Here is a 13,109-nt window from a genome sequence, read left to right on the forward strand (position 1 = left end):
ATGAAAACTCATTATAAAATCATTTTTTTTGTAAGATTGTTTAAAAGCAAGTATTTTTGATTTTTTCAATTGGGGCTACAGTAGAGATGACAGAGAAAAGATTGGAGTGAGAAAGATGAAAGAGAAAAGGTTGAGAGGAATAAGAGAGACAGAGAAAAGATTGGAGTTAGAAAGATGAAAGAGAAAGGGTTGAGAGGAATGAGAGATGTGAGTAAGGGTTCGGGGGTTTCTTTTTTTTTTAGTTTTGAGAATGAAAACATAGAATCCATGATATATAAGGATATTTTTGTCTACTAAAACCCGGTACACATTGTTAAAACGTATCAACTGAAAAATAGGCATACGCGCGTTAGGAAACCCACATTGATTTTTCATGGCTTTATTCTCATGGATGAGGACAGTAAAAATCATACAGGTGTATTTATTTTTTCGGATTAGCAAATACAAACACCAGTGGATCATCGTCTTTGATTTCACGTATAAATTACATCCGTGGATCAGAGAAAGTTTCATAACCTAAATAAAATTAAAAGGGTAAAGAAAGGGGGCATAAAAAAAGTAAATATAAAAGATTTGAATAGGGTATTTTCATGGCCCAGGGCAGATTCCATGTTGCAATTATTGTAGTGCATCATGGTATCAGCGTCCATTGTATTTGTAGGTCTTAAGGAATCTTTGTTAAGTGCTCCTTTAAGTCCGTGACACACTCATCCACACCCACACTCTCATCTGAGCCACTGTTCTCAGTCCAAACACTTCTCCATTTCTCATCTGAAAATGAGGAGCATCTTTGCAATTCTCTTTATTCTGGGTACTCTCTTCTCTCCAATTTTGTTCTGTACTCTGTTTGGCCGCTGAACGAAAAAAAACGCAGCAACAATTTTTAACTTGTGTTGGTTTTCTCAGTTGTTCGAAGGAGGAGTTTTGGTGGTTGAAGAGAGTAGGAAATGACTTATTTGTGTTTTGTTGATTCTTCAGGCTTGTTTAAGCATGCTTTTTCTGAAGAAGGGTATTGCTCTGCTCCTTCTGGACTTAGTACGGACGCGAAAGCAAAGCCTCTTTATTGGAAAGTCAACAGTCCCACTCTCTCTCCTGTTCACCTTAAAGGTTAGTCAAATGTTTTTGTTATGCTATTTTTCTTTCCCTGTCTTAAAAAAAAGATATTATTATGTTGATGTAAATTGTTTAACGGAGCAGGAAACAAACAGACTACTGGTGGTTGCTGATTAGATTTCCCTTGATTTTTTTAATAGACGGGAGATTTGTGTCTATGTCAATAGAGGGTCTTTCTTGTAAAGACAAGATGCATTTTATTTCCAAAGAAATGATGTAAAGGCCCTATAAAAGGTTTATGATGCATAATAAAATAAAACACATGAGACCGTACAGTTTGTAGCAGCAGGCTTGTATGCATTGTTAACCCAAGAATTTCACAAAGTTTTGGACTCATGGCTTTTTCCCAAGATGTGGATTTCTAATTATAATGATATTTTTTATTTTGGTTGCTGAAAGAACTGGCTTAAGAGGTGAAGTTGGACACTTGACTACCAGGCTCGACTATTAGAATTCTTTCTTGAGTTGTGATATATATGTTAATTATAACGGACTATATGTAAAGGGTATTTAGATATTAAAGTTTCTTTTTCTGTTTAAGTCTTGGACTATTTTCATGAAAAGAACTTTGCAGTGAATTTGCATTGGACTGAGTTTACTTGCTTTTGTTTGCAGATTTACCTGGATTCACACGCAGTGTTTACAAGAATTCCCATGCTTTGATATCACCAGAAAGTCATGTTTATGGCCCATTGCCTGATTGGTACTCTCGACTTTCTTCATTTGTTTTAGTTAAGATTTTAAGCCTCTTCATTGTCCTCTTGTTGTGTAGTAACTTTAATTTTCTTCGACAGGAGCGATACAACTGGGGCATATTTAATTTCACCAGAAATGGGTTCACACTTTTTAATGTACCTAGCTAAGTTGAAAGGTTTGATTATGACTTATTCAACTGAATTCATTATATTTACCAAGTTGCCTGGGTATATTGTCATTAGATGATATTGTTACTTCAGCATATGTGAATCAATTATTTTAGTCATCCACACTACATATCTTTGCCGACATACTAATTTTTTGATGCCATTTATCTTCTCATATGCAATTATGCATCATTTGGGTGCAACTTTATTACAAGCCTCCTAACATTAGATCATCCTTACTGGAAAAAGAAGTGTGGCATGGAAAATATTGGACCCCAAGAAAGATAATGGAAGAAAAATTACCCTGTACAGTTAATTGCACCTCAGAAAATCTGGGTTCATCCCTCTCAGAGGATTCTCTCTGTATAATCCAAAGTAAAATTGCTCCGGTCCAATGCTGGTCCAATGCTGCACGTCAACTGCTTTAACATACTTGAACTCTAAAAAGCCTGGGAATGGCTAGTAAGTTGTTACTGTACCTTAACAAAATATCTTCCGTCCTGGAACCAACCTTCATAATAAATATACGACTGGTCTTTTGGTTCAGCCTAACTTTTAGTGCTTGGCAATATCTTATTTGCTTTTCTTTTTAGGGATCAAAATGATATTGGGTTACAATTTCAATCATATCCTCCAAGTCTACCTTTACACTTTCCCTTAACTCCAATGGGTATTTCATTTGTGACATTTGATATTTTATGTATGTTACCATTCTCAGTTTTCCCTGAAACTAAATTTTCTGGTATGCATTTGATATGTGCTTTGTCCCCTTTATAGATAATTCAAGATCCGGACTACCCCTGCCTGGTGTGGAGAGGTTGTAAACATGTTATTTAGCTTTTTCAGTTTTTGCATTCTACCCCTCAATTTCTTGTCCATGACACTTCAACTATTTAATATTGTTATGTGTAGGTTTATCTTTGTGCTCCAAGGAACCGTCACCGTCACTAATGCCACTGGAGTTAGCCAACTACTTAAGGTAATAAGTCTACAATTAGTATTGTAAATGTTTCTGTCAGTATGATAACCAATTTTTAAGTACTGTTAAAAATTGATATTTCATACAAATTTAAGGTTTGGTCAATATTTTTTTAAATCACTATCATCTCTTTTCTTAAAGTAATAAAAGAAGAAAACATTATTAGAAAGGAAAAAGAATCTGGAGGAGAATGAAATATCTTCCTTAAAAGAAACAGTTGACGATAACAGTGGGCCAAGTTAGCCAAAAAAATTAAACGGAAGTTTCAATCTCTCTTCGTATCACTAGTTACTGTTCTCTTGAAAAAATCTCAAGTAAAGTACACCAAAGGAAATATGTAGACACTATCTCATCCTACAAACATATCAAGGGAAGAGAGAAAACCCTTGAAGATTTGGACATTCCTCTGCTGTCAAATGCACCAGAGAGCTGCACATGCCACTCAATACTATAAACTTGTACCCTCCTCATTCCACTTGTAACCCTTGAAAAATATCATGAGAAATTTCTTCCCAAGGTGTAATGATACACGTGTAGTCACTCAATGCAAACACAAGCATAAGGCTGTTTTTGAACTTACTCATAAACCATATACAAGAACGAAAGGTTTTCACATACCGTTTCCCTCTACCAGTATTTATGCACTTGTGGGAGTTCCATGATAACTATGTTAGCTTCAGGAAATATGTTATGCATGATTTATTCTTATTACTGTTCTTCTTCTAATTTTGGTTACATTTTTCTTAGATCCAGCTCATTTATTTAACGCTGGTGGTAGGTTAGCTTTGACCCATAAGTGTTCTATTTATACAACAGAAGATTCAGGGGCATTGAAATTGGACTTAAATTCAAGATTCAATCCTTGAAATGTTTTTATATAAAAATAAAAGCTGATTGCCGTTGCTTCAAAATTTTATTTTCTTATAATGTGCCATTACTATTTTTCATTGCTAGAGAGCTTTATGCTTTAATAATCATGATAGGAAGATTATACGACAGAAGGGAAAAGAGAAGGAATGCATGCTTAAGTTGATTGCAGTTTATGATATTATTTCTTATTTGTCACTCTATCACAAGTTTCACTCCTTTGGTGAATCCTCTTATTTTCCGGTTTTCTGGTTGTAGGAAGTAATCATAGAAATTCATATTTCCCTCACTTGTGATACTTATCATGATGACCTTAGTTTTATGTGCACACTGCTTAGCTATGTAATCAAGAATGGTGAAAGTAAACCCATTACAATTGCAGTGTCTTTCTTTCAGTCATATTTTTGTCTGGCTATTAGCTTTATACCATTTTTATGAAAGTTTAGATGATCACTATATTTCCTATGATGGCTATAAAAAATTTCATGTCATGGCTTTAATTCCAGGTGGATTCATATGCTTATTTTCCTCCAAATTTTGAACATTCAATTGAATCTGATGCACTTGGTACTATTGTGGTATTTGAACGAAGGTTTGTGCTTTTTACTTGCCCACTTGCAATTTATATGTTTCATCTCCATCACCTTGCCATTATGAGAATTCTTGCATTTAATTATGATTATCATACTGAAAATAGATGGATCCATTTTATATTTCAAGGTTCTTTATAAGCAGTCGCAATATAAATTGGTATAGAATGCATATTATATATATTTTTGTGTACATTCAAATAGTGAGCTGTCACAAGTACTCTAATGACTTGAGTATGAAAAATGTCTATAATCTTTCAGATATTCTCCACTGGCAAATCATATCCCAGAGCCATTGGTTGGTTCAACTGATAAACACCCACTCCTTGAAACTCCTGGCGAGGTAAGTTGACTCTACTGTGCTGAAAAGCAGTTTGCTTTATTTCATCTTCTTTTTCTTGGCTTGAAATTCAGGGATTAAATTTTCCAATTTAGGATGATAGTTCATAAAAGAACACTGTTATGTCTATTAAAGTCAATGCATGGAGCAATACTTACATGTTTTGGGTTCATTCACTTGTCATGAATCTAGTTGTGTTTATTACTCTGAAACATGCAATCATCTTTTTCTGGCTGTATTACACCTGTCAATTCAGAACTTTCTGACAGTCCATGTTTAGCAACTTGTACAAGTTACAATATGATTTTAAACTATTGTGATTTATCAGAAATTCCTCGTGTGTTGAGGGTTATCCTCAATAATCAGGTCTCTGTGCTCTCTCTTTATCTATCTTAGGTTTTTTGAACTTTGCTCACTGTATCTTAAGTTTTTTATTCTCTCTGTATGCTTTGTCAGATTTTTGAGCTACGGAAGCTTATTCCAACAACTTTGGCATACGACTTCAATATCCATGTAAGTTCAAATCTCTTATGTACTTATTCTTTTGGCTCGGTCTGTTATTCATTGCATTATACTGTTTTCATATGATCATGGTTTCCGGTAAATTTCTGTAAATGTTACTGATGAACTGATGACTGCAGATAATGGATTTTCAACCCGGAGAATTTCTCAATGTGAAGGTAATTTGTCTCTCTGCCAGTACCATACTGATGTGGATGTGTTGTGTATGTATGCGGTAGAGATGCATTAAGAATTGGGTCTCTACAATGGGGATATGGGGATATGGTAGTAAGTTGCCTCTCTTTTGTTGGACAAAAGTATGGTTCGTACCTATATAAATGTTCAAGAAGCAACCAAATGACTATCCTTGGGCAGATTCTAGCCACCTTTAATTTGTGATAAATGCTCATTCTCGAAGCCTATTTAAGGGAGACTTGAGTGATGTTTTATATCATCCTCATTTCATCCAATCTCTTCTCTGGTGTAATTTTTGTTTATAGGTTCTATTTAATGAGTGATACGTGGAGATGTTTTACTTCTATTTTTGTGAGTGATAATTGTTTTTTCCTCACAAGTTGAGAGTGATTGAAACAACTATATTATTTCTAGTGTGATCCCTTTCACTTGTGTACTGATGTAGCCTATAGCGAGAGAATCACAAAACCCTTGGTCTTCATTTTATCTTTATCCTTTCTCTTGCATACTTTTGTCGCAAGCCAACTTGTGGTTTAAATTTCCCAATGGGGATATCTCTTAGATTTTGAGCTAGCTAAACTCATCCTTAAAAAAGCGACTTGCAAGATAATTAGTGTAAATCTTACAAGGATTGCATTATCTATATTACATTCCAAAACAACTTCTCAAAGTGTGTTTCTAGTGCCTTTGGTCATGGAGAATTCTTGTATATTATTAATCAGTTCTAAAGGGAGATAGCAACTATTTGATGTTTAGATAATGAATTCAATAGCAATGTGACGCATGACACAATGTCAAGAATAGTTTTGCACTTATGAGCCTATCTCAATATATGTTCATGGTTACTCTTGCCATATAAATTGTTGGTATTGGTATCTTGAAGTTGAAAATGCATAAGGACACTCTACAAAATGAGGGGGACATCATGTAAATGACTTGGAGAACCTTTTGTTTATTGGATAGACCAAAGGTGCTAGACCCATATCGAAGGTTGTTAGAGGTACCAAATTATATTGGAAGCACAAAGTATTGCAACAAAATTGTTCATGCTTCTGGGAGACCAAAGGCAAGAGGTGGATTGTGTTGTAAAATATGAAGAGAATACGAACAAGTAATTTCCTGTGTATATTTACTATCCTTAAGGATTTATTCATAGTGTATGCGCAAATCCCTTAGGATATAACAATAACTTCTCAGATTTTCTGAGAAACTTAGAACTATAGAGAGGAATTCTGTTGAGAGAGTAAAAAAATAACCAAGGATTATAGAAGAATAAGAAAAAGAGAAGAAATCGGGAGGAGTGAACTAATCTCTGTGTTATTGAAAGAAGAAATGTAAGTCCATGTGTTCGTCTTGGAAGAAATGAAATTATTGTATTTTATAGAAGAGGTGAAAGTTTGTTCTGCATGATCTCAAGCTTGAGCAACCAATAACCCACTTCATTCATGGATAAATATCCATTGTGGGGCAAATAAGTCAAGGGGTGCAAGACCACTACGACCCACATTAATAGACTTGTGCAACTTCTTTCACTTGTCGTTTCCTTAATTCTAGGTAACTCCCAAGGACACGTAAACCATTTTCCTTCCTTTTGCAATACCACTTCTCGAATTCACAACAGATTGTGGATGCATTTTTTTTGCAATATCCAACCAAGAACTTCAAGTATATCATCACAAAATGGATGATATATCAAAATGAGGTTTGAAGATTGTAGTATAATTTTATCTCCTTTATGGGCTTAAGTGGGTAAATATCTTTTGTCTTAATTGTTTTGTAAGTAGAGTAGATTGAAGTTTGGAAGATCAATTACCAAAAGTAAGCACATATTCACTTTGACGTATGAGAATAACTGAACATGACCATCGGAGGGGCCAAATATTTTGCATTAGTATGTGCTTGAAGAAACCCAATTACTGTATGGTCCAAAATAGGTGTGAGATGTAAGTGAAAGGGATTTGATTCCTTCATCATAAGTCTAGGATCCATAATACTCACTTCAGGCCATTATGCAAATTAGAATAGTTTTGACAATGATAATTTAATTCTTTAGTTGTATGTGGATGACATGATAGGTCCTAATAAAAGTTAAGTCCGACAATTTAAGGGAAAGTTCGCTAAGCAGTTTACTGTGAAAGAACTTGGAACCTACAAACAACTTTAGGGATGCAGATTTCATTGAGATGGAAAAGTCAGAAAAGTTGATTTCTTAGAAGAAAATATTGAGGTGATTCTAGTTGCAAGATAGCAAATCAATCTCTAGCCCACTTATTAATAACAAATTATTCTCAAGTATATGTCCCAACATTGAAGCAAAATGATGGAAATGTCTCAAGTATCATAAGAATTCACAGTGGGAAGCCTAAAATTTGCCATGATGTATAAAGGCAAGACATTGATCAAAATTAGTCAATACACGGGAAATCTTGGTAAAGAACATTGGAGTGCTCTAAAAAGGATCTTGAGAGGTATCTATGGAACCTCACATGCTGCATTATGTTACAAAGGGTCAAATTTTATGGTCAAGGGTTATGTTGATTTAGGTTTTGCAGGAGACTTAACACAAGATAATCCACATTAGGCTATATGTTAATTCTTGTAGGATGAGTTGTAAGCTAATTATCAAAATTATATATTGTGATAGCCTTATCTACCGCAAGTATGGAATATATGGTGACTGCATAAGATGGAAGGAAAGCAATTTGGATACAAAGGCTATTGGGGGAGACTGGACACAAACGAGAAAATTTCTCTTTTCTATGCTAGTGAGTGACTTGCATGTTGAGGAATCTAACTTTTCATTCTAAGTATAAACATAAGAGTTCAATTTTATTTTGTTCATGAAGTAGTGGAAGATGGAAAAGTAGACATGCCAAAGATTCATACAAGAATCAAGTACATGTTTGACTAAGCTTGTAAATGTAAGCATGGTGTAGATCCTCAAATGGTCAATGGAAAATATAAATACAAGTTTGACTAAGCTTGTAAATGTTGACATAGTGTAGATCCTCAGAAAACATAAATAGCGGAGAGGTGACTTGTGCGGAATGAATATTGAGGCTGAAAGCATGAAGACATGATTCAAAATGACCTGATTACAAATCAGAGTCTTGAAATGGGAGATATGTTGAACAAGTCATGATTAGTAGCTAAATAAATGATTGGCAAGAAGCAAATAGATGACCATCCTGGTCAGATTCTAGTCACATTTAATTTGTGTTCAAGGCTCATTCCTGAAGCCTAGATTAGGATGGCTGGAATGATGTTGGGTATCATCCCTATTCTATCCAATCTCTTAACTTGTGTAGCTCTTCTAGAGGAAAATTGTAGGTGGATTTACTCTATAATTAATGATAGAGTGATGGTTGATTTCTCCAAACAAATGGAAAGTGATTGTAATTACTATATTCTTTCTGGTGTGATCCTTCTTTCACCTGAGAGTGGATGTAGCTTATAGTGGAAAAACCATATAATTCTTGGATTTCATCTCATCTTCATTTTTTGTCATTTCAACTTTTGTTGTAAGTCATGGTCCAAATATCCGAATATCTCTTCACTTGCCAAATGATATAACTCTGGTATGAATTGTAATAGTGTAAAGTTATAGTGTAGTCATGCAATTATGCAATCGTCCTTTACGACAATATATGGAGATTATGGTCTAAACTCTAATGTTCAGTAACAGTTTTATGTTAAGCTTCTGATCGGCTTGGCAATAATTTGGTTTGATTAATGTATACTTCTTATTTAGCCAATTATTTCAAGTTCCTATTTTTTTGAATCATCAAATACAAATTTAGTTTTATCATGTGATGTCATGATTGAAACTTGTATAATCGAACTTGTTTAAAATGCGTTATCACTTGAAACGTGTAGTCTACTTCACTTGACAATGAAGATCAATTTTATCACTTACAGGACTACCTAATGTGATGTTATGCTATTCAAAACCTATCCTTATTACATTTTATCAAACAGATAAAAGTAAAAGGATAAACATCTTTAATACAAGCACTCTTCCATGAAATTGTTTTTGAAATCAGTGGGACATTTGCTTCTTGATGTTATGATAAATTGTACACCTCTCCTAGTTATTCATTCACAAGTCTAGGAGAGAGTTAGTTCGTCTTCCAACTAAAGTTGAAAGACCTTTTTATAGTTTTATTAATTTTTTGGCTTTTGCAGGAGGTCCATTATAACCAGCACGGCTTGCTACTATTGGAAGGGCAAGGCATTTATCGTTTGGGTGATAGCTGGTAAGAGTTCTAGACCTAACCTGTAAAAAATGGTCTGAATGTTGCATGAAGTTCTATATAGTGGCACTTTTTGTTTCCATTGAACTTACTTGGGCAGTGCGAAAGATGAGTTTCACTTGGCCTAGTAGTCTGTCTGACTGTTATATGGAAAAATCTATTACTTCGTGCTATGCCTATCCAATCACTTGAGCTTTCGAGTTGAATTTGAGATCTTGGCCCCATGTTGGCTACATAATGGTGAGCTATTTGAGCTTAATTGGTCCGGTAGAAATGATTGTGCATCTAGGTTGATTACGGCTGTCCATGATCTGTCTCTCCCCACTAACTCAACCCAATTTGAGGTTTATTTTGATGGGTTCAGATTTTAGAAATTATATTTGTTGTATTCAGTGGACAGTTTTGATCTACGTTTTGGCTCTTCCCAATCTAGTTTGACATCCTAATATTCTTCTAAAACATAAGATTTTTTAACAATTATATAAGCTCGTTGGTTCCAAACTGTGCCACTCAGATCCCTAGTTGAGAGCATTACACATTCTATTTTGTTCTATGTGGTGTCTGCCACAGATTATGGGTTAGATTTTTGGCTGTGTTCTTCAGTGAGTTTCGTTGGAATATTCTATTGTTTATGATTTTTCTAGGATCGATTTGTTACATGATATTTTTAGTTCATATCATTAAAAGCTGTGGCTTTACATTGGTGATTTGTTTTTTCACTGTTTTTTGTTTTGTTTTTCTGTGAATAGGTACCCAGTTCAGGCGGGTGATGTCATTTGGATGGCACCATTCATCCCACAGTGGTAAATTATACTATTATATATTACTGTCTTCATTCTGAAGGATTAATTGTTAGAACATGTTGAATGATACAATGTGCTGATTTCAGGTATGCTGCCCTAGGGAAAACAAGAACACGGTATCTTATATACAAAGATGCCAACAGAAGCCCGTTGTAATAGTAATTGTAATTGTAATTGTTGATGGTGGTTAGACAAATGATATGGAGGACAGTGACCCCCTTCTTATGTAGTGATTTAAATAAAGGACTGAATGCATTTCACTATCTACCACGTGAACTTATTGAACAAACACTACTGAATCATCCTTTAGGGTTTTTTAATATAATTTTTTTATAGGAATATTTCTCTCCTAGTTATTGAAGGGTTTTGATTTAGATTATCCGAATTAATAGGAAATAATTTTGGAATTTCAGACCACTAATTTGGATTCTTCCATAGGGTACGCATCTTTGGTAGTGGGGAGATTCATGAATTATTCTACTTAGGAGAAGTACTTAACTAACATGTATATTATGACAAGTCTTTCAAATATATTGGTTATTAAATTATGAAAGAATTAGTGTTTTGAATTTCGTTATCACTTTAAATTTTGAAACATTTAATACAAGTCAACTTTAAGATTGAAGTTGTCAATAAATTAATTCGTATTATATTTAATACTACATTATTTTGCTCTTCTATTTATGCCGGACAGTGAGTATAGGTATAAGTATATACGCTCTCATACTTGAATTGTCTAAAATGTTAATTAAGTAATCTTGTTTTGAAATATAAAAATAAAATAAAAAGGAATAATATTAAAAGTTTATTATCAAAATGATATTTTTTTAATGTCAAATTAAAATAAAATGTGAATAGTAATTTCATAAATTTTAAGTAATTATGTAAAAGAGTAAATAGTTACACATTGAAATTTTATTACTATAATCTCTATTATTTTTATAAATGTTAAATGTTGAGAGCAAAAATATCTGAAAAGATTTGAGTGAACTTGATAAATAACAAACTAGTTGAAGTGTTAATAGAAAAATGAAAAAATATATAATAAAAGGCTAAAGATTTATACAAAATTGATGATAACTCATTTTATATAAAAAAATAAACAATAAATAAAATATTAAAAAATAATAATGAAAATAAATTTTAGCCTAAAAGGCTTTAAAAAATAAGAATGGGTGTGAACAATGAGATTACCCACAGCCATATTTGGTCAATATCAAAATTACATAAAAATCGAAATGAGTTTTAATAATATCCGTACAATATATACTAGTCATTCTTAACTTAAAATGTATTAAGACTATTTATTTGTCATTCTTAACTTAAATTGTATTAAGACTAGTTGGTTACACAAACTTAAATATTAAAAACTATCTTAGAAAATTAAGAGTACTAGCACATTTGTTTAAGTAATTGTTTACTTTAATTTAAATGTTATATAATTTATTTCATAAAGTTTTTTCGTTAATTGTGGTAATTATATTTATTTTCTCAAGCAATGTTACTTATTCCTTATGTAAACCGTGGTAATTAATGTTACTTCGTTTTTGTTGGTTTGAAATTTTGTTCAACGAGGATATTTAATTTTAATAACATTTTTATAAGTAATTGGAGACCAGCTGTGAGATAGTTTATGCTTTAAATTCGAGGGTAATGTACTGGTTAAATTTGTTTCACTTAAGCGATGATATATAAAACCTAACAAAAATTCTAAATATTCATTGTATTAATATATAGTCTAACGAGTTTTTATTTGGTAGAATGAAATTTATGAAGATTAAATTAAATTTTAAATTAATTTGATAGAGAGATCAGATACTATTTTATGAAAAAAAAAACTAAAAAATGTGAAAACATTAAGTGAATTATTAGATACTTACTTGGTTGAATTCCTTTAAATCCAATCTGAGTTTAGAATAATTTCTCTTGTATCTCTTTACAGGAGTAAGTTCCAAGATTTAAAAGAAAGTAATCAATCCATCAGAGGAACAAAAATATTTGAAAATAATGGAAAAATCAGAAAAATTTCTCATCCAGATCCTGAAAAGTCAGAAAGTTTTGTTTTTCTTTATTCTAAACTATATTCAATGTGTGACATTTTTTGGAGAGATTCTGGAAGAACACAAAATAGGAGAAGAAAGAAACTTGGATCGACTAGATAGATATTTAAGAAAGGTAAGGTAAAGTTCAATATCAATATTTTTTTACCCTAATTGTTATTTCAATTCTAGTTGTCCTTATTTCTAAAGTTAAAATCAATTTTATAACTTTAATTTTTGAATAAGAGCACTATTATATAAAATTCTTCATTATAAGTTAAATAGAGATTATAACTATTGTGAATTTTGCATATAAGTATTTGTAGATAATACGAACTGTGAAAGAAAAATCTTAACAATTCTTTACGTAATTTAATATGGTTTTTTAGTTTAGCTAATTTAAGAAAATATACTTTTAGGTCATTGAAATTTTTTAAGCATAAAATATGTAATTTTTCGGTGAAAAAAATACGAAGCTTCATAAAAATAAGACTCAGTAAAAGGAAAATTAGTGACAAACATATTATCAATAGGTGATAAAATAACGTTAGTGTTGTTCATAATGC

General features: G+C 32.5%; 1 protein-coding gene across 1 annotated transcript; it reads left to right on the top strand.

The window, feature by feature from the left end:
* The first annotated feature begins 585 nt into the window (after positions 1-585).
* On the top strand, positions 586-10,843 carry LOC108319681 ((S)-ureidoglycine aminohydrolase). The gene is made up of 13 exons (XM_017550903.2): positions 586-811; positions 979-1,107; positions 1,729-1,816; positions 1,908-1,984; positions 2,754-2,793; positions 2,889-2,955; positions 4,329-4,414; positions 4,674-4,755; positions 5,209-5,265; positions 5,394-5,432; positions 9,634-9,704; positions 10,451-10,504; positions 10,591-10,843. The coding sequence occupies exons 1-13, from the start codon at positions 778-780 to the stop codon at positions 10,658-10,660; spliced, it is 894 nt and encodes a 297-aa protein (XP_017406392.1). The 5' UTR covers positions 586-777; the 3' UTR covers positions 10,661-10,843.
* Positions 10,844-13,109: the final 2,266 nt, after the last annotated feature.

The sequence above is a fragment of the Vigna angularis genome, chromosome 1 (assembly GCF_016808095.1).
Source record: "Vigna angularis cultivar LongXiaoDou No.4 chromosome 1, ASM1680809v1, whole genome shotgun sequence".
Lineage (NCBI taxonomy): Eukaryota > Viridiplantae > Streptophyta > Magnoliopsida > Fabales > Fabaceae > Vigna > Vigna angularis.